Raw genomic sequence first — 21,872 nt, 5'->3', positions numbered from 1 at the left:
TGACATAAATAATGATCCATTTCGGTCTCAATAAAATGATGAAGAGCTCGTTGGTGATGAAACTCCATATCTTAGTGCAATTGGGGCAATGATATATCTTGCCAACAATACTTGGCCAGATATTGCTTTTGCAGTAAGTTTATTAGCAAGATTCAGCTCCTCTCCAACAAGAAGACATTGGAATGGTGTTAAACATATATTTAGATATCTTCGGGGAACTCTAGATATGAGATTGTTTTATTCTAATAAATTTAGGTCATAAATGAGTGGCTATGCCGATGCAGATTATTTGTCTGATCCACATAAAGCCCGATCTCAAATAGGCTATTTGTGTACATATGGAGGTACATCTATATCATGGCGTTCAATTAAACAAGCAATAGTTACCACATCTTCAAATCATGCTGAGATAATAGCTATTCACGAAGCTAGTCGGGAATGTGTTTAGTTGAGATCAATAACTTAACATATTCAGGAAATGTGTGGTTTTATTATGAAAAAAGATAATCCAACTACACTATATGAAGACAATTCCACTTGCATTGCTCAACTGAAAGGAGGATACATCAAAGGAGACAGAACAAAGCACATTTCACCAAAGTTCTTTTTCACGCATAATATTCAACAAAATGGTAAAATTAATGTTCAACAGATTCGTTCATGTGAAAATTTGGCTGATATGTTCACTAAGGCATTACCAACTTCAACATTTGAGAAGTTGAGACAGAAGATTGGAATACGCCGTCTTTGAGAAATAAAGTGATGTTTTCATGAGGGGGAGTAAGATACGCGTTGTACTCTTTTTTCCTTAGCTTAGGTTTTGTCCCGCTGGGTTTTCCTGATAAGGTTTTTAACAAGGCAACAAATAAAGTGTATTACAAATATGTGTACTCTTTTTTCTTCACTAAAAGTTTTTCCCATAGGGTTTTTTCTTAGTAAGGTTTTAACGAGGCATATTATCTATGGACATCTAAGGGGGAGTGTTATAAAATCTTGAATTATAGTGGATGTCCATAACCACCAAAGGAGTAATGATCACTACTCTTCTTCATTATCTCCATAACCTCCTCCATGATATTCCTCCATAATCTTCCTCTCAAATTCTTAATGACATATTCATGTAAAATATTTATGTAGTGATCATTCCATTCAATAGTGTCCATTCTACTAAATAGCGGCCATTCCACTCACTATTTTACAATAGCGATTCTTCACTTTTCATGCCTATATAAAGGCCATAGGGAAGACAACACAAATGAAGAAGAAATAAGAATCTCTCCTCTCTTTCCCTCTATATCTCTTAGCTTGTTTTTTCTTGTTCTATATTGTTATTTTGAGCTATATTTTATAACAAAAAAAGATTTTCTAGGTAGCGTAAGATATTTTTCTATATGACGGAGATGTCCATGCTAGTTTGTGTTATTTCATTAAAGGTCATTTTTGATTGGGTAAATCTTTGGGGGATTCAGGTTCGGGCGCCTAGGTCCATGCAAATGGCGTGTGATATAGCACACAAAAATCTGAAAAACTTATAGGGAACTTGTGAGAAGAGGAAGTAGTAGGAGGGAAAAGGAAGTGGAAATTCATAGAACAACCAAGTGTTGGGCTAAATTCATAGAATGGCTCAGAACTTGCCTCTCAAATCCGTATAACTGTTTGACCCCCCCCCCAAACGCTAGAGACTACCCCCATTTTCTCTCTCTCTCTCTCTCAACCTTAGTCGCCTCTCATCACCAAATCCAGCTCTGCCGGCGGCCAAGCTTCAAACTCCCTCAAATTAATACCCTACAATCCTCGTCTTCTCCCCATCCCATATCTCTTCTGAATTTCATTCAAAACAGCATAGATTTTCTTGATTTTCCAATCTGAGAAATTTTAAAACCTAGTATTATTCCTCTTCGATTTCTTCAGCGATTCTTAATTGTTTTGACTTGAAATTGTCATTGATCAATTTCTCTTGTCAAGGGCAATCGATTAATGTAAGTTTTAGCTCATTTCAAAGCCATCAAAATCCGGCCAAACCACCGTTGGCCGGCAAGTTGCTCGTCAATTATTCCGTTCTGCTTCTCTGGCTCGCCGGGATCGCTTTCATCAATCCATTGGACCTTAATAGGTATAAATCCTCCCCATCTCCTCGATGTTTTTCAGTCCAGTATCTCATTGCCTTATTTGAACCTGTCGAGTTTGATTTGGTTATTCAAACCTTAAAGGAGCTAGTAGTTGTTCATACATTTTCTTGCTCATATTTGTTTGATTGATGAATTTTAATTAGCCGTTTATGCTATTTGGTTAATTAGTCTTAATTCAGTATGCGTTTTTGCTTAAGTGGCGATTGCTTGGTGATTTAAATCATCTTTAGTGGTTCATTATAAGTTTGGGTGTTTTGAGCTAGTTTGTTTGTCAAGAGCGAGGGAAGCAGTAGGTTAGGGCCCAAGTCAATACAGTCTTTTATTTTAGGCCCATCAATAAATCCTGTGATTTTAAAAATAATAGATGAGATAAAACAAAGTTTTTAAAAGATGATGAGTGGTAAATACAGGAAATTTAAGGGGGTAATTGGGAAAGCAAAAATAGGGAATCTTAGGTAGTTATGTAGGAAGCTTCTAGAAAGGGATTAAAATGCAATATGAATAAGGAATTAGGTCAAATTTGGGGTGAAAATGGAGTAAATTCAGAAGTTAAAGGGGCTGTAAAATCAGAAAAGAATATCTTAACAATAACTATACAAAAATCTATTGGAAAAGATGCTCTTTTTCTTATTTTTAGGGCTGACACATTTTCAGATTTTTCTCTCATATAACACACCCTCACATTCTATATAAGGACACACATTCCTTCACTCACACACACACTGATCCTCTGCAGAATTCTCACACATTCCTTCACCTTCACTGATTTTCACTAGTCACACACAGAGAAACACCTAAAAGTAGGTTTTGAAAAAGATTTCTATATTATATTCAGGATTGGAAGCTGGTTTTCTACTGTTTTCTGGGGTTTGGGTGAGCTACGTTCTTCAATATCTGCCTTTATTTGGCTTATCCTAACTTGTTTCAAGGTTAGGTACACATCTATGAACTTGTACACTTGGAATTTAGCATAATCAAGCTTTTATGTTTTCTTCTGTGAATTTCAGATGTTTGTTGTGTTTATATGATGTTGTGTTTTAGGTGTTTTGTGAAATATTCCAAAATGTTTGAGTGACTTGAATTGAAATCATTTCAACATTGTCATTTTACTGTTGCTCACAAATGCTTCTAAGCATGTGTTGTCTTTGTTAGTTTATGTCCTTTGAGCATGAATTTCAGTCCAAATATGTTCCTAATGCTTTGTTAAGTAATGTTTGGCTTTTTTAAGTTATGCAATAGAAGGGGGGGCTTGTTCGCAAGGGCCAACTTGATCCTCTTCCCCAGAGATCTCAGATGAGGGAACCCTGGGAGAGCCGCCGACGCCAACTACCGTCCATGTAGACTACATTCGCCCGTGGAGGTGAGTGGAGGAAGCTGTGAAGCTTCTAACTCTAATTACCAACTCGGGACTAGTAAAATCGTGATAAAGAAGAGTCATCAGTGCAATGAACACGGCTGCAGTTCATAAATTTGGCCACTTATTGATCAAATCTATAAATCGCAAAGCCAAAAGTTAGAGCATCAGAGGTTTTTGGAGTCACTACAAATCAGCTCACTCAAATAGAAGTGTGAATGTCTATGTTTGTAATTGTACTACTATTTTGAAGGAGATGTATTTCATCATATAGAGTAATTGAGTAGATATTGTAATAAACACTTAAATTCCTTTAGTTGATTGTTAATCGCCTATTCCTGTTGGTATGTAATATATTCTGAAATTAGTGAAGATCCAGCCAAACATGTGAATAATAGTTAATTTCTGTTAATTAGTAGGTGTAATTTCAACTAGAATTGTGGCCTTACATAAAGCCTGACTTTGGGCTTAAACTCAAGGAGTATAAAATCAAACTCTATCGTCCATCATGTCGACTGGGTCTGTCACCTGCCCATTCGCCCCTCTTGTTTGATCCACCATAAATTCAAAAAGGTAAAAGAGAATTGTGTAACCACTGTGGTCAGTTTCCTTTCATTATTAATTGATTGTCTTTCATAGAATTAAGTAACCACTAAAACGTTTGTAACTTTACGACATAGACGAGATGCTTTAGAAATTAACCAACAACACCAATTAGCTTAATAAAATGTACATCTCGTCCAAAATATAAATTGTTCCATAACTGTGACACTTACACAATAAATTCAAAATTTAGAAAAATAATTAATTAATTCTTGAATACCTCGCAGAATGCTTTAGGCACGCCTTTAATCTACTATCATTATTAAGTACACGTTCGCGTGACATGATTATGATCCCAAAAATAAATAAAGGTATGCGTTCGCGCGACTTTGGCTAAGAAATTTTAATAATTAATAAAGCATGATTAATTGTGTACACGTACACGTGACATGATTTTAGCATACTAAATAAAACGGATTTATGCACATGTGATCCATTTTAAAGATAAATCCATAATGCCATAATTAAAAGCGATAAAAGGTAAAACACACATAGGTTCTAAAACTACGTAATTAAATAATTAATTAAGTCAGGTATGATTAAAGCGAACATGCTAAAATCACAGAATCCGGGAATGCCTAATACCTTCTCCCGAATTAACAGAATTTCTTACCCGAGTCTTCTGTGTTTCGCGATCTTTAAAACAGAGTCAATTTTTTCGATTTAGGATTTTAACACAAACTGGTGACTTGGGACACCATAATAAATAATCTAAGCGGCGAGTCTAATTAAATAAATAATCCCATTTTGAATAATGTCACTTTAATTGAAAAAATTCTCTATCTTCAGAAAAGGAGGCGTGGCGGCTCTGGCGACTATGTTGGGGATAAGAACCCGGAATCTCTGGTTCAGAGTTTAGAATTTGAGCATGTAATGTGATCTATACTTGTCTTTCTTGATTTTTGATATTACTGTGTTTATGGGCCTAATGTGCTAATTGCCGCTCATTTACCACTTTGATATTATTTAAACGGTATAAACTACCATCTTACGCCTCCCTTCTACGTCTTCTGAATTTATGGTGCACACGTGCACATAGCCCACTTTTCTGTTAGAGGTCATACCAATTAAAATGAGGTTGGATTAGTAACTAGGCCGGATAGATTTTCGTGCTCCCGGTACATTGCCCCCACTTCGGCTCGAGCTGTCCGGTTGGGTAAGCCACGTCTAAAACACACCCTCAGGATTTTAAACCTAGAATAACATAGCTTCATGGTGGATCCCTAGTAGTAACGTTTGTTTGCATTATGTGCATTTGACTTTGAGGATCCAACACATGGGTTGGGTCCATCTAGGACAGGTGTACCCAAAATAAAAGACCTTCCTGATGGATCCTACGTGCTATTTGTGTATTTTGTTTTATCTGGTTTGCATGTTGACTGGCTGCTAGAATAAATATAGAAATTTGAGAAAACACATAAATGAGAGGTAGGAAAGAGAAAATTTGTCTGGTTTCCAAAAGTCCCGGTATTTGAAAACTCCTGAAACTCTGCCGAAATTTTAAAAAATAAAAAGAGAAAAAGAAAAGGCATTTCAAAATGAGCCAATATTTTCAAAAGTCATATTTTTCCTGTTGTATCAAAACTAACCGAACTACGCAGATTTGATTCTCACCAGATGTGAGATACGTAGGCAACCTCCATAAGGTTCGGCCTCATTTTTTGCAAAACATAACCTAAAAATAATAAAATATGTCTAGTGTTTTGATCAAATGAGTAAGCCGACCCACCTTTGGTTGCATCCCGAGCCGTTTCTGTCGGAATAGCCTTAGAACTTCTCCAAAATTGTTGAAGGGCTATTCTCGCAAAAATGGACGTGTCTGTAAATTGGGCATCACTTTTGCCAGCATGCCCTCCCCCGGCCTCAAAACGTTCCTTGAAAGTGCGAAGGGGCCATTATTGCAAAAATAGCCATATTTGCTTTGGCTAATACTGCATAAATAGCCACATTCCCTTTGGTTTTCCTTAGAAAATTGAAAGATTGATTTGCAAAAAGAGTCAATTGGTTTGTCTTTTGGAACTAGTGTCAACCTTAACCATCCACAGGTACGAAATGAGCACTGTCCAGAACCCGCCATTAATAGTTGTAGATCAGGATCCACTACAGCTTCAGATGTGGTGGTATGACTTAGGGAAAGATGGTCAGGATTGGGTAACAAAATACATGGGCACCCTCACAGATATTATGAAAGTTAAACCACTGGACGATTTGATTGAGGCACTAGTAACCTTTTGGAATCTCGTTCACAATGTCTTCCGCTTCTCGAATTTTGAGCTTACTCCTACTTTAGAAGAAATAGCTGGATATTCCGGTTTCGGCAGGGACTTGAGAAGTCAGCAACTTATATTCCCAAGGACTCTCTCTATGCATCGATTCTTAGATCTTCTGAATATCAGAAAGCAAATCAGGAAAAACAATGTAGACGGAGGATGTTGTTCTTTCTACTTCTTGTACTCCAGGTTTGGGCATCCAAATGGTTTTTAAATGCATGAAAAGGGCCTTAACAATAAGCAAAACCACACATGGCAAATCCACCGTCATTTCGCCTTCATAGTGGCATTTCTGGGAGTTATGGTCTTCCCAAATAAAGAGCGGACAATTGATATCCGCATTGGCAGAATTGCGCAGATCCTCACTACCAAATAGCATCACACTTTTGCTCTGATTATTCTATCAGACATTTATGGGGAATTGGCGTTGTGTAAATCCGGGGCAAAGTTCTTCGAAGGGTGCAATATTTTGTTACAGATGTTGTTGATTGAGCATATCCGTCATCACCCCAAATTCATGGGTCATGGCCCGAGTAAGAACAACTTCATCAGGAGTTACGAGGAAAGAGTAAAAGATTACAATTCTCCAGAAGGGGTGGAAGCATGGATATCCTATCTTTAAACGCAAGCCAAATTGAGTGGACTTTGGGATGGCTCCTGGTAAGGGAAGTGATACCCGTGTCGGCTTTGAAAAGCTATCTGTTCCTGATGGGTTTAAGAAGTGTCCAACCATATGCACCGCAAAAAGTTCTATGATAGTTGGGAAGGTACCAAGCGGTGCCCGAGGATGAAGATTTGAGTACCCAAGTCATTGAGCTACACACAGAAGCTTCACTCCCTAAAACTTTAATCCAACAAATTTGGAATGGTTGTCGGTACTTGAAAGATGATACTCAGGTGCCAGATCCGTGAAAGCTGAGGTAGACCCAGGTTATGCTATGTGGTTCGGGAAAAGGTCTCGCGTGGATGATGCGCCAGAGCCCGAAAGGCCCGCCAAAAGGCCGTATGTTCAGGCTTTTGATGATAAAATCTGAGAACGGTTGGCCAGGGGAGAAAAAGAAAAGGGATACCAAGCAACCATCCACGCCCTTGAAGAAAAGCTAAGTAACCTCAAATTTGAGAATGATTTACAAGCACAAGAGGCTGAAGGTGAAAATAAAAGTCTGACCCGTGAGAACGAGGCACTTCGAGCCCAACTCCAGGAAATAAGAATAGCCGCTGAAACGCCTGTGAGAAATGAAAGAGACAAAAAAATCATGAGCAACTTGAGGCAAAAAGTGCAAGACTATGCGGCCGACATAACAAAGGCTGAGAAAGATTTAGCAAAAGCTCACGCAAGGATGATCCAGCTGGGGAAAGATGCAGAAGAACAGACAAGATTAGCCCACCAGGCGAAGCAAAGTTATGACAGAGAAGCTGCGGTTTTAAGGAAAGAGTTGGCCCTTTTCGAAAACAAAATGGGTCAACAAGTGAAAGACTTCAGGGTGGAGAGAGAGCATTGATACTCCTTGATCAACAAATTGGAAGAGAGTGTGTTGATTTTTCAAAACCAAAACAAGTCCATGCAAATAGTGGAAGTTCGGGAACAACAGATTGGACGATTGCTCCAGGAGAAGGGCGTTATTAAGCTTAGAATCAAAGAAATAGCTGACTACACTGCAATGAAATGCAATGAGTGTGAAAATATGACTCGAGCTATGTTCTTTGCTTCGGTGCTGTCTTTCACTCGCTAGGTGATGCCCGACCTCGAGTTCCTTTAGGAAAAGCTTACAAGCAGGCCCGCACCGAGACCAACTGAAGTCACCCAGGCTCCTGGAATAACATTTGAGAGTCATTTGTGTTCTTAATTTTCCAATCATCGAGTCCGTATTTTACTTTCTCTCGCATCGAGTCTGTTTGTCCGTTGGTATTTTGCTTTAAGTCTATATGTTTTCCTTTTAAGTTAGTTATCGATGTCTTTGAGTCCTTGTAATGAAAAAACCAAAAAGATTGTATTAATGAAATATTGAAAACCCCAAAAAATTCTTTGCTTTCATTTTTAGATTTATTCCCCTGAACTACATAATGGTTTGATTCATGCGGCGTCATGATACGTAGGCAATCCCCATCGGATGTGATCATAACCATAATTAATCTGAGTGAAAATCAACAAAAAAAGAGAGAAAACTGAGAGAAAATAAGTAAAATAAAAGGAAGAAAAGTGTGATAAAAACAAAAGAGAAAACCAGTATGACAAAAACAAAGAGACAAAATCAGGAATGACAAAACAAAAGAGAAAAAGAGAGTAGAAATGAAAGGAAAGAGATAGTGAAAGTTGGGATGAAGCACGCAACCGTTCAAACACATGGTAGAAGCATTTAACTGTTTAGGTTCATTGCATCCCAAACGTGCGATTTCCTATTTATTAAATACCTCAAAACTAACAAAGTTGTTGTGTGTGCAATTTAGCCAGGTTCTTATTCAGGTGGTTGGTTTTATCGGTAATCTGGCTTCTCACCTCTATTTTACAAGATCCAAAGGAAAGGTTCCAATGGCCTCTGAAAGAAATCTCCGCATTATTAATCCTGAGTACAGCCCTGCACCAACTATTTCATAACCGGAATCGGCAACTGTCGAAGAAATTTAGATGATGCGTCTCCGCATGTTGGAAATATGGGACGCCTGGTCTAATGGTCGGGAATCGCCAAGTGCAATTCCTGGATTCCCCGAGCTGATCCCAAGGAGAGGTGGGACCACCAACATCCCTATGACCAACCCATTTATTCTGTGTGGGTACCCTACAATATCATCTAACTTTATCGGCATGCCTTCTGTGGTTCGCCGCCAGGCACCGTTTTCCGAGGCACCTTCAACATTGTTCTCCGCACCACCAGTTTTCACCATGGCACAACCAACTATGCCTAGATCATGCTTTGAACCCCCAACATTCACCTTCCAAGGTCCGCAATTTCAACCTGATATGACTCATGTCACTCTAGACTCGTACGCCCAACAGCCACAGTATGAGTTTTCGATTGAGCCAGAAAGAACAGTTAAAAATATCGAGCAGGAAGAAATAGCTCGGAAGATGAAAAGCTTGGAACAGATCTTGAAAAACATGCAAGGCTTGAGTGGCCAAAACAATGTCTCCTATTCGGATTTGTGCATATTTCCCAATGTTCATTTACCTGATGGTTTCAAAATGCCGAAGTTTGAGAGTATGACGGGTACGGAGACCCAATCGCCCATTTAAAGAGATATTGCAATCAGCTGAGAGGGTTGGTGGAAAAAAAGAGTTTCTGATGGCCTACTTCAGAGAAAGTTAACAGGAATTGCTTTCGATTGGTACATGGATCAAGAAATCACCCATTGCCATGTGTGGGACAATTTAGCCCTAGATTTTGTCTGACAATTCCAGTATAATGTGGACATCGCCCCGACAGAAACTTATTGTCCAATTTGAAAAAACAACAGCGGAAAGTTTTCGCGAGTATGCCGTCAAATGGCGCGAGCAAGCCGCCACGGTAAAACTGCCAATGGACGAAGCAGAAATGGTTACCGTCTTCCTACAGGTCCAAGAGGCGGATTACTTCCAAAATATGATGTCCTCTATGGGAAAGCCATTCGTTGAGGCTATCAAGATGGGGGAGATGGTCGAAAACGGTCTGAAAATGGCACGGATCTTGAGTCAAGCCGCCTTGAAAGCTACATCACAAGCCATCCAGAATGGTTCAGGAGGTTTGTCTAATCACCAAAAGAGGGGAGGGAGCCATGATGGCTTCGAGTTCAAGGGGGTCTCGCCGATCATTTGAACATTCTTATGTGCCACCAAGAACCCCACAATACTATTACCCACATCAAGATGCAGCTTATGTTGTGGCACCGCCTCACTATGCGGTGATGAATGCCCAACCTTACACGCGGCCCTAGTAACACTACAACCAAACCCGAGATCCACCTCCCAGAAACAACCATCCCTACCAAGCTCTATATAATCTTTGCCCACCACAAAATACATACCAGCATAATCCACGCCCTCGAGAGCCTCCCAGAAGAAATGATTTCACCCCCATTGGTGAATCTTACTCCAGTATGCTTCAAAAGTAAATACAAATGGGTCTATTGCAACCCGTGGCTCCCAATCGGCAAAATCCTGAGTCTCCATCATATAGGGTCAGTGCTAGATATGCATACCATTCAGGAATAGAAGTCCATGATACAGAAGATTGTTCGGCCCTCAAGAGAGCGGTTGAAGGCCAGATCGAAGCAAAAAAGAATTCTGCTAAGGGACGATGAGATCCTCAATGTGACCAATAATCCATAACCTGCTCACAATAATGGGCCGGTCATTGGTATGATTTGTGTTGACAAAGAGTTTGACCCGACATTAAAGGCCATTGTTGCCATCGCCAATTCATAGGCAAAACCTAAAGTGTCAGCAAAACCAGCCAAAACCGAAAAGAAAGTAGCTCCGGTTCCTGAGGCCGTTGAAACAAAAATTGGGTCGGTACCTGCCAAGGATGCGGTTCTTTACGTTCCTAAGGCCCCGAGAAAAGAACATTTTGCCCTAAACATGCTAAAGGAGTTTGATGAAAGGAGAGCTATATTGAATATGCCAAGATTATATGTACCAAAGGGAACATATGTGGCGCGGGCGCCGGTACTTTCACCAAGGCTGACTAAGCCCGTGGTTATCAGTCCCCTACCACAGAGTCCTATGAAAGATCCTACCACAGTTCCCTGGAACTTCAACAGAACCGTGGTTACATACAAAAGGAAAGAAATTATGGGGGAAGTGAATGAGATGAATCAGTCTGGGAGGTACCATACCCCAGAAGAGATAAATAAGTCCAAATAGAACAGGGATAAACATATGCCATCCAAGAAGCGTGTAAGCAATGAGGAAGCAGAAGAGTTCTTTAGAAAGATGAAAACTTTAGAGTACTCAATAGTTGACCAACTCCGGAAGACTCCTTCACAAGTCTCACTCTTATCTATGTTGCTGAGATCGGATGAACATAAAAAAGTGCTCCTCAAAACATTAAATGAAGCGTATGTCTCGGTTGATACTTCTATCGAACAATTAGAAAGAATGGCCGAAAGATTTTTCTAGGTCAATAAGATTTCCTTCATCCACGATGATTTTTCTGCAGAGGGAGCTGCCCATAACAAAGCCCTCCACCTGACTGTCAAATATGAGGGCTATTATGTAAAAACGGTGATGTTAGATGGTGGGTCCGGAGTAGATATTATCCCTCTCTCAACAGTCCAGAGAATGGAGATTGGAACAGGAAAAAATTTGGGCTAACAACGTCTACGTACGAGCTTTTGATGGGGTCAAGCGAGACATAATAGGAAACATTGATCTGATTCTGACTATTGGCCCTGTAGACTTTGAGGTGACCTTCCAAGTTTTGGACATGGAAACCTCGTACAATTTCCTCCTGGGTAGACCATGGATTCATATTGTCGGATCTATTCCGTCCACTCTTCACCAAATGGTCAAGTTTGAATATGATAATCAAGAGATTGTTGTCCATGGAGAAGACGAGCAATCTATCTACCGAGACCCTTCAGTCCTGTGTCTTGAAGCTAGGGAGGGCAGTGAGCATATTGTGTACCAAACTTTCAAAATTATGGTCGCTAACCAATTTGAAGAAGGGGCCCCTATCTAATGCTTCAATCATGGTCGCCACCCAAATGATTAGAAATGGGTACAAGCATGGAAAGGGGCTCGAAGTATCTCTGCAGGGCATTACTGAGCCCATTCCCCAATCATCAATGAGAAGTGTTTTCTTTTTGGGTTTCCGAGCTACAGAGACCAACAAAACATGGGCCAACCAGCGCAAAGAAAATGGGTGGGTCTTGTCCTAGCCCATTCCACATCTCGCCAAATAAATTTTCAAACCAAAGTATGTGGAGGAAGAAAAAGAGGCCTTCACGGCTGAAGAAATCGATGATATCTGCGAAGCCTTGAAAAAATGCTATATGAATCCCACATGATCCAGCCAGGGGAAGGCACGAGCCATGCCGAGGTGCAGTATATGGGACCGGATTTCAAGCTCCAGAACTGGGAGGCTACCCCATTCCATGTCAGGCGGGAGTCCCAGTAGTTCTGTCATGCCATCTCTTCTGCATTACTAAATATTTCAGGGTGTAACTCGAATGTTTTACTTTATTGTCTTTTAATTCTGATGTAAACCCTCATATCTTTCAATTCAATAAAATGGAATCAATATTCATCATCCATAGATGCCTCTCCTGATTTTGCTATTTTTCTTATCTTTTTCTTTTCAGTTCTAATAGTGCGGACTTAAATAATATGACATGCTTGCAGACTTCATGCTCAGATCCTAAAATGCTATCTAACTTTGAAATAATGAATCAAGAGCTAGAATATGATGAAGATGAGGCTTTTAGGAAAATAAATCGAGAATTGGAACAATTTGAGAATAAGACTAAGCCAAACTTAAATGAAACCGAGCCAGTTAATTTAGGCAATTCGGAAGATATCCGAGAAATCATGATAAGCATTCACGTTGATGAAAGAACTAGAGAAGCCTTGATCCAACTTTTTTTTGAATTCAAAGACGTGTTTGCATGTTCTTATGATGATATGCCATGGTTGAGTGTTGATTTGGTGGTACATAAATTGCCTACCTATCCCAGTTATCCACTCGTCCAACAAAAGCAAAGAAAGTTCAAAACTGATATCAGTGATAACGTCAAGGAAGAAGTCACCAAACAACTGAAAGATGGTGTGATCCGAGTAGTCCGATACACCACATGACTGGCTAATATAGTATCGGTGCCAAAGAAAGATGGAAAAACCCAAGTGTGTGTGGATTATCGATATTTGAACAAGGCAAGCCCCAAGGATAAGTTTCCATTGCCAAACATCCACATTCGCGTTGGCAATTATGCTAAACACGAGATACAATATTTCGTGGATTGTTATGCTGGATATCACCAGGTTCTGATGGATGAAGAAGATGCAGAATAGACTGTTTTTACCACACCCTAGGGCACTTACTGTTACAGGGTCATTTCATTTGGTCTGAAGAGCGTCGGGGCAACCTATATGAGAGCTATGACTGCCATTTTCCATGACATGATGCATCGGGAGATTGAGGTATATGTGGATGATATGACATTAAATCTAGAACGCAAGAAGACCATGTACGAGATATGAGGAAATTTTTTGAGCGTCTGTGCAGGTATGATCCGGAGGGGTATCGAATTAGATCCAACAAAGATAAAGTCTATTCGGGACTTCCCATCTCTTAATCGCAAGAAAAAGGTCATTAGTCTGTTAGTGAGGTTGAATTACATCAGCAGATTCATCGCTCAGCTTACTACCACTTGCGAGCCCATATTCAAATTGTTGAAGACACGGCAATCAAATGGACAGATGCGTGTCAAGAATCTTTTGATAAAATAAAAGAATATATGTAGAATCCACCGATGTTGGTTCCACCAAAGCCAGAAAGACCTTTGTTCTTATACTTGATGGTCCTGGAAAATTCTTTCGGTTGTATATTGGGGCAACACGATGTAACCGGGAAGAGAGAACAAGCCATGTATTATCTGAGCAAGAAATTCACCAGTTATGAAGCCAAGTTCACTTTGTTGCAAAGAACTTGTTGTGCCCTAACTTGGGTCGCCCAAAATCTGAGACACTACTTGTTGGCTTACACAATGTATATCATAACCAGAATGGATCCTTTGACGTACATATTCGAGAAGCCAATGCCCACTAGAAGGTTGACAAAATGGTAGATCATGCTCACCGATTTGACATTGTCTATATCACTCGCACGATGATGAAAGCCCAAGCCTTGGTGGATCATCTAGCTGAGAACCCGATCGATGATGAATACCAACCCCCAAGCACTTACTTTCCGGACGAAGAAGTAAACTCGGTTGAAGTAATTCTAGAGAACACCAATGTCTGGAAAATGTTCTTTGATGGGGCTGTAAACGCAAAAGGCATCGGGATCAGAGCAATTCTGATTTCACCCACAGGTCAACACTACCCAGCCATAGCCTGGCTCTGGTTCTTCTGTACAAACAACACCGTCGAGTATGATACCTTCATCATGGGCATGAACATGGTAGTTGATCTGGATGTATAGGAATTATTACTCATGGGGGATTCTGATTTAATCATTCGGTAGGCCCAAGGTGAATGGGAAACTCGAGACATCAAGCTTATCCCTTACAAGCAACACGTGGAGGATCTCAGCAAACGGTTTACGTTCGTCGAGTTCAGGTATATTCTTCGATTCCATAATGAGCTAGCTGATGCACTAGCTACTTTGGCCTCAATGCTGCCATACCCGGGTAATGTTCATATTGACCTGCTGGAAATCCAGGTTCAATAAAAGCATGGTTATGGTAACGCAATTGAAATGGAGCCAGATGTTCAACCATGGTATTATGATATCAAAAGGGTTTTGAAAATAAAAGAATATCCCGAGCAGGCCAGTGGAGGTCAAAAGAGAAATATCAGAAGGCTCGCAAGCAGTTTCTTTTTGAGTGGAGAGATCCTACAAAAGGACTCCAGATTTGAATATTTTGGGATGCGTAGATTCTCGAGAAGCCAAAAAGATCATGAACGAAGTGCATTCAGGGGTATGTGGGCATCACATGAACGCGTATGTCCTTGCAAAGAAAATCCTTCGAGCAGGTTGTTATTGGATGACCATGGAAAAAGATTGTTTTAGTTTTGTCCGGTAATACCATCAGTGTCAGATACACGTTGACCTGATTCATGCACCGCCTTTAGAGCTACATCCTATGTCAGTGTTGTGGCCATTTGTTGCCTGGGGCATGGATGTTATTGGGCCAATCGAGCCGAAAGCTTCAAATGGGCACATATTCATCTTGGTTGCTATTGACTATTTCACAAAGTGGGTCGAAGTTGTCACTTTCAAAGCCGTCACCAAGAAAGCAGTGGTGGACTTCGTGCATTCCAATATTATTTGTCGTTTTGGTATTCCTAAAACTATCATAACGGACGATGCTGTAAATCTCAACAACCATTTGATGAGGGAGGTATGCGAACAATTTAAAATTACGCACCGTAATTCTACCCCTTATTGGACTAAAGCTAATGGTGCCATTGAAGTGGAAAACAAGAACATCAAAAAGATCCTCAGAAAAATGGTTCAGGGTTCTAGACAATGGCATGAAAAGTTGCCTTTTGCACTATTGGCATATCGCACATCAGTTGGGGCCACTCCCTACTTATTAGTTTATGGCACTGAAGCTGTAATACCTGTAGAAATTGAGATTCCCTCTCTTCGGATCATTGTTGAAGCCGAGATCGAAGATGATGAATGGGTCAAAACCCGGTTGGAACAATTGACTATGATTGATAAAAAGCGGATGGCCACAGTTTGCCATGGGCAGTTGTACCAACAAAGAATGGCTCGTGCCTACAACAAGAAAGTGCGGCCCAGAAAGTTCTTCCGCATCATGAAGAAGCCAAAGGAAAATTTGCTCCAAATTGAAAAGGTTCATACATTATAAGAAGAGTATTGCCGAAATGAATGTTGTATTTGGCAGACATCAAAGGAAATGACCTCGAGACAGCTGGCAATGCAGATGCGGTCAAAAGGTATTATGTTTGACCCCTTTTTCACAGATTTAACATGCTCTGATTGGGATGACGAAGGCTTTTCTCGCTACCCAAACACTATCAACCCTTTGCAAACTCTTTGAACCAGTTCCCTTTCTTTGATTACCCTCTTTGGAACCTTGAAGTTATGTTCGAAAAAAGAAAAAATGATGAAATGAATGAAAAATGATGAAAATGAAAGAAAACAAAAAAGAAGAATAAAAAACAAAGTTCATTGAACTACGTTCGACTTGATTTCGAAAGAATACGTAGGTAGCCTCTATCTGGGGTTCAGTCACACCAAAACAAAAATCCACATTCCCCCAAAAGTTGAAACTGGGGAAGATGTTACAATGGTTTCGCCTAAAAGGTTCCAAAGTTGTAATTCAATCCAAATTATTTTTACCCAAATCCTTTTCAAGTTCTTCCGATCAATCGGCAAAGATGTTAAAAATTGGAGGATACAGTTACTTGGATCTGATGCAACCAAAATGAGAGAAATAAAATGAGTGAGTCTTATTGGTAAAAACCCTCATGGGCACCGTAAGACGATGGGAAGTAAAGAAAACTAAAATGAGAGTCTTGTTAGTGAAAACTCGCAAAGAACACTATAAGGAGATAATCTTCTTATAAAGAAAACTATAAGGAGATGCTCTTCTTATAAAGATCACTATAAGAAGAGAAATGAGAGAGGTCAGCTGGTGAAAATCCGCAAAAGGTGCCACTGATCGAAAAGATGATCCTCACAGCCATTGGCATCGACACAGTCCTGCGCAAGATTTCTTGATTTCGAGGCAAAAGTTGTGATGAATTTTTGAGAGTCGGACGGGTTACACAGATCAGGAATCCAGTCCAAAAGTCATGTCATGTTCATCGAAGTCTGCCTGTACTCCAAATAAGTCCTTCTTTCTTTTCCCCGAAAGGGATACCTCTTGTTTAAACTCATTCTCCATTCCGTTGTTTGTTTTTCTTTGAATCCCTTTAGGTCTAACTTTGTTCAAAAAACTAAGGTAAAGAAAGGATGGTAAGATTGACTTACAGGGCTCTCGTTTGATACAAGCTAAAATACAAAAAAAGGCACACGGCCTCGGCAAGGGCATCAAGTCGACCTCGACTGGCCATGGCGGTCGATGCTTCGAAATTAAAACTTTTAGAAGGAAAAAATCAAATTGAAGTTCCTATAAGGGTAACTGAAGTTGAAAAGGTTAAGTCCCAAGTGGCTAACCGTCTCAGCAAGGTTTGAAAAGCCAAAGGTTCCCCAAATGCTCTAAAGTTAAAATTGGAAGAAAGAAATCAAAGGCCTACAAAGGCAAAATAAAGTTGAAAAAGTTTAAGTCCCACGCGACCAACCGCCATGGAAAAGTTTTGAAAAAGCCAAAGGTTTTCCGGAGCCAGAAGTGCAATCGGTATTCAGGAAATAACCAGTTGCATGTGAAACTATCAATAAAGAAGCCAGCTAAGATCAAGTGACTAAAACACTCAAGGTTGCAAAACCAACCACTGTTTCAAGCTAACAATTGCTCTTTGTTTGCAAAACAGGAAACAGGTGCAATCCAAAGGCAACCTTGCAAGAAGCAGGTGCAACCAAAAGAAACTGTGCAGGGACTAGAAACAGCTCTTCAGCAGCAACAACTCCAAAAGGCAAGTCTTCTCCAAATTCTTTCCCGCATTTTATTCATTCTCTTAATAAAAAGAAAAAAGAAAGAAAGTTCAAAATCTTGGTAGTATAGGGTACACCAATCCCTAGCTACGTTTTCCAACATAGGGTCTCAATTCCCTAGTTGATATTATTTTAGACATAGGGTCTCCATTCCCTAGTCTTCTTTTCCGACATAGGGTCTCCACTCCCTAGTTGATGTTATTTTAGACATAAGGTCTCTATTCCCTAGTCTTCTTTTCCAACATATGGTCTCCACTCCCTAATTGATGTTATTTTAGACATAAGGTCTCCACTCCCTAGTCTTGTTTTCCAACATAAGGTCACCACTCCCTAGTTGATGTTATTTTAGACATAGGGTATCCACTCCCTAGTCTCCTTTTCCAACATAGGTTCTTCACTCCCTAATTGATGTTATTTTAGACATAGGGCCTCAACTCCATAGTCTCCTTTTCCAATATAGGGTCTCCACTCCCTAGTTGGTATTATTTTAGACATAGGGTCTCCACTCCCTAGTCTTTTTTTCCAACATAGGGGCTTCACTCCCTAGTTGACGTTATTTTAGACATAGGGTTACCACTCCCTAATCTACTTTTCCAACATAGGGTCACCACTCCCTAGTTGATATTATTTTAGACATAGGGTCACCACTCCCTAGTCTCCTTACCAGTTTAAAGTACGCTGATCCTTAGCCATATTTTCCCAACGTAAGGTCCACCAATCCTTAGTTGAGGCGCTATTTAGACAATCAAGGTATACCATTCCCAAAGAATCATGTTATCTCAGGGTACACAAATTCTGACCTTTTATTGTTTTAAATAATGAAGTACTATAGAGTTTTGTTACAAATAACTCAATAAATTTTTCTAGTGAAAACTGGGGCAGAAAACTTTTGTTCGTTTATTTATTTTGGTGTCTGAGCAGGTTTTACCTCGAGGCACAGGGTTCGAGATGACCAAAAGAAGAAGTTCAATCCCAAACAAAGAAAATAAAATAAAAGAAATGAATCCAAAATGCAGAAGCGGAAGAAAATATATGGACTGCTCAAGACATGACAAAAGTCACGAGCATTGCATTTCCCGTTTTGATCAGAAGAAGCCGTAGAAGAATGAACTAGCACCTACAGCTATCAAGCATCAAGGTTCAGATCAGAGCCTGCGTGAAGAACCAGCCAAGACTCAAGATCGAGCTTCAAAAGACTTATAGATAGGAATCTTGTAACTCATAGTTGATAGACTTGTTTAGTTTCTTATCATTTTGATTCAGCAAGCAGTAGCAGCAGCAACAACAGTGAAATCACAGCTTCCCGGTAGTCCCGGCTACCAAAAATTTCAAAAATACACTGACATGATTCCTTTATAGCCAAGGATATGTAGGAAACCTCTGAAGCTAGGTTCGGTCAAACTTTCCTAAAAATGCTTCTCATGGGGTATCAAACGGGCAAATATTTGCTCATGATTGCTCACGTTATCTTTGTCCAAAACCTCTTTATGTTCTCGAGCAAAGAGGGGCAGCTGTGAGCATGTAATATTTTCCCTCCATAAAATTACCCCAAAAAATTCAAAAACTAATAATAATAATAGTCTTCTAATTATGTTTTGATTTTTTTTTAGTTTTTGTTTGCATTTTTCGTGACATCTAGGTTCATTTGCATAATTAGGAAACATTTTTAAATCATAAAATCACCAAAAATATTTCATCATTTTATTCGCCTCATATTTAGTTTTTAATTGCATTATTAGCATTTAATTGCATATAGTAGTACTCAAAATGAAAAATAACAAAATCACATTAGTTGCTTCCTTCACACATTGACTGATCAATTAGTTGATTTTGTTTTAAAAAACAAAAGGCTAATTAGGCAATCTTGGCAAAATGGATTCGAATAGAATTAATTTGGTTAAATTTGAAATTAAGGAAAGAAGAGAAGGAAAGTGTCATCCAACTCCTTAGGTCAAATTGGGCCAATTCTATCGGTCCAGTTCCCTTCCAACATGCCCAAATCCATCCAAAATCCGCTCCAGCCCACATCCCCAATCCGGTCCAGCCCCAAAGACTCCCAAACGACATCGTTTTGCCCCTCTCAATCTTGGCCATTGAGCTCCTCTCATCTAACAGCTCAGAACTCGCCTCTCAAATTCTTAAAACTGTCCGAACCACACCCCCTCCCCCTCCCCCCCCCAAAACCCTAGAGACTACCCCTATTTTTCATCTTCTTCATCTCTCTCTCTCTCAACCCTAGCTGCCTCTCATCACCAAATCCATCTCCACCGGCGGCCAAGCTTCAAACTCCCTCAAATTAATACCCTACAATCCTCGTCTTCTCCCCATCCCATATCTCCTCTCAATATCATTCAAAACACCATATATTTCCTTGATTTTCCAATCTGAGAAATTTCAAAATCTAGTTTTATTCCTCTTCGATTTCTTCAGTGATTCATAATCGTTTTGACTTGAAACTGACATTGATCAATTGCTCTTGTCAAAAGCAATCGATTAATGTAAGTTTTAGCTCATTTCGAAGCCATCGGAATCTGGCCAAACCACTGTTGGCCAGCGAGTTGCTCGTCAATTATTCCGTTCTGTTTCTCTGGCTCACTGGGATCACTTTCATCAATCCATTGGACCTTAATAGGTATACACCCCCCCCTTCTCCTCAATGTTTTTCAGTCTCGTGTCTCATTGCCTTATTTGAACCTGTCGAGTTTGATTTGGTTATTCAAATCTTAAAGGAGCTAGTAGTTGATTGATGAATTTTAATTAGCCGTTTAGGTTGTTTGGTTAATTAGTCTTAATTCAGTATGTTTTTTTTCTTAAGTGGCGATTGCTTGTTGATTTAAATCATCTTTAGTGGTTCATTATAAATTTGGGTGTTTTGAGCTAGTTGTTTGTCAAGAACGAGGGAAGCAGTAGGTTAGGGCCCAGGCCAATACAGTCTTTTGTTTTAGGCCCATCAATTTGAAAATCCTGTTATTTTAAAAATAATGGATTAGATGAAAGAAAGTTTTTAAAAGGTGATGAGTGGTAAATACAGGAAATTTAAGGGGGTAATTGGGAAAGAAAAAATAGGGAATCTTAGGTAGTTATGTAGGAAGTTTCTAGAAAGGGATTAAAATACAATATGACAAAGGAATTAGATCAAATTTGGAGTGAAAAGGGGTAAATTCAGAAGTTATAGAGGCTGTAAAATCAGAATAGAGTATCTCAACAATAGCTGTACAAAAATTTGTTGGAAAAGATGTTATTTTCCTTATTTTTAGGGCTGACACATTTTCAGATTATTCTCTCATATAACACACCCTCATATTCTATATAAGGACACACATTCCTTCACTCACACACATATTTATCCTATGCTGCATTCTCACACATATTCCTTCACATTCACTGATTTTCACTAGTCACACGCAGAGAAACACCTGAAAGCGGGTTTTGAAAAGGATTTCTATATTATATTCTGGATTGGAAGCTGGTTTTCTACTGTTTTCTGGGGTTTTGGTGAGCTACGTTCTTCAATCTCTGCCTTTATTTATCTTATCCTAACTTGTTTCAAGGTTAGGTACACATCTATGAACTTGTACACTTGGAATTTAGCATAATCAAGCTTCTATGGTTTCTTCTGTGAATTTTAGATGTTTATTGTGTTTATATGATGTTGTGTTTTAGATGTTTTTGTGAAATATTCCAAAATATTTGAGTGACTTGAATTGAAATCATTTCAACTTTGTCATTTTACGGTTGCTCACAAATGCCTCAAAGCATGTGTTGTCTTTGTTAGTTTCTGTCCTTTGAGCATGAATTTCAGTCCAAATATGTTCCTAATGCTTTGTTAAGTAATGTTTGGCTTTTTTAAGTTATGCAATAGAAGGGGGGGCTTGTTCGCAAGGGCCAACTTGATCCTCTTCCCCAGAGATCTCAGATGAGGGAACCCTGGGAGAGCCGCCGACGCCAACTACCGTCCATGTAGACTACATTCGCCCGTGGAGGTGAGTGGAGGAAGCTGTGAAGCTTCTAACTCTAATTACCAACTCGGGACTAGTAAAATCGTGATAAAGAAGAGTCATCAGTGCAATGAACACGGCTGCAGTTCATAAATTTGGCCACTTATTGATCAAATCTATAAATCGCAAAGCCAAAAGTTAGAGCATCAGAGGTTTTTGGAGTCACTACAAATCAGCTCACTCAAATAGAAGTGTGAATGTCTATGTTTGTAATTGTACTACTATTTTGAAGGAGATGTATTTCATCATATAGAGTA

The 21,872-nt window shown here is 39.6% G+C and overlaps 1 protein-coding gene and 1 long non-coding RNA gene across 2 annotated transcripts; both read left to right on the top strand.

The window, feature by feature from the left end:
* Window positions 1-1,676: 1,676 nt before the first annotated feature.
* On the top strand, window positions 1,677-3,895 carry LOC138908842 (uncharacterized). Its single transcript, XR_011415241.1, has 2 exons — window positions 1,677-2,113; window positions 3,543-3,895. It is a non-coding gene; the product is annotated as an uncharacterized lncRNA (long non-coding RNA).
* Window positions 3,896-14,107: 10,212 nt separating this feature from the next.
* Window positions 14,108-17,682, top strand: LOC138909169 (uncharacterized). Its single transcript, XM_070200352.1, has 4 exons — window positions 14,108-14,449; window positions 14,513-14,710; window positions 15,084-15,854; window positions 17,497-17,682. Exons 1-4 carry the CDS (start codon window positions 14,108-14,110, stop codon window positions 17,680-17,682), a joined length of 1,497 nt encoding a protein of 498 aa, XP_070056453.1.
* The last annotated feature ends 4,190 nt before the right edge of the window (window positions 17,683-21,872 follow it).

The sequence above is a fragment of the Nicotiana tomentosiformis genome, chromosome 4 (assembly GCF_000390325.3).
Source record: "Nicotiana tomentosiformis chromosome 4, ASM39032v3, whole genome shotgun sequence".
In the NCBI taxonomy this organism is placed as follows: domain Eukaryota; kingdom Viridiplantae; phylum Streptophyta; class Magnoliopsida; order Solanales; family Solanaceae; genus Nicotiana; species Nicotiana tomentosiformis.
This window is presented reverse-complemented; position numbering and strand designations above follow the sequence as displayed.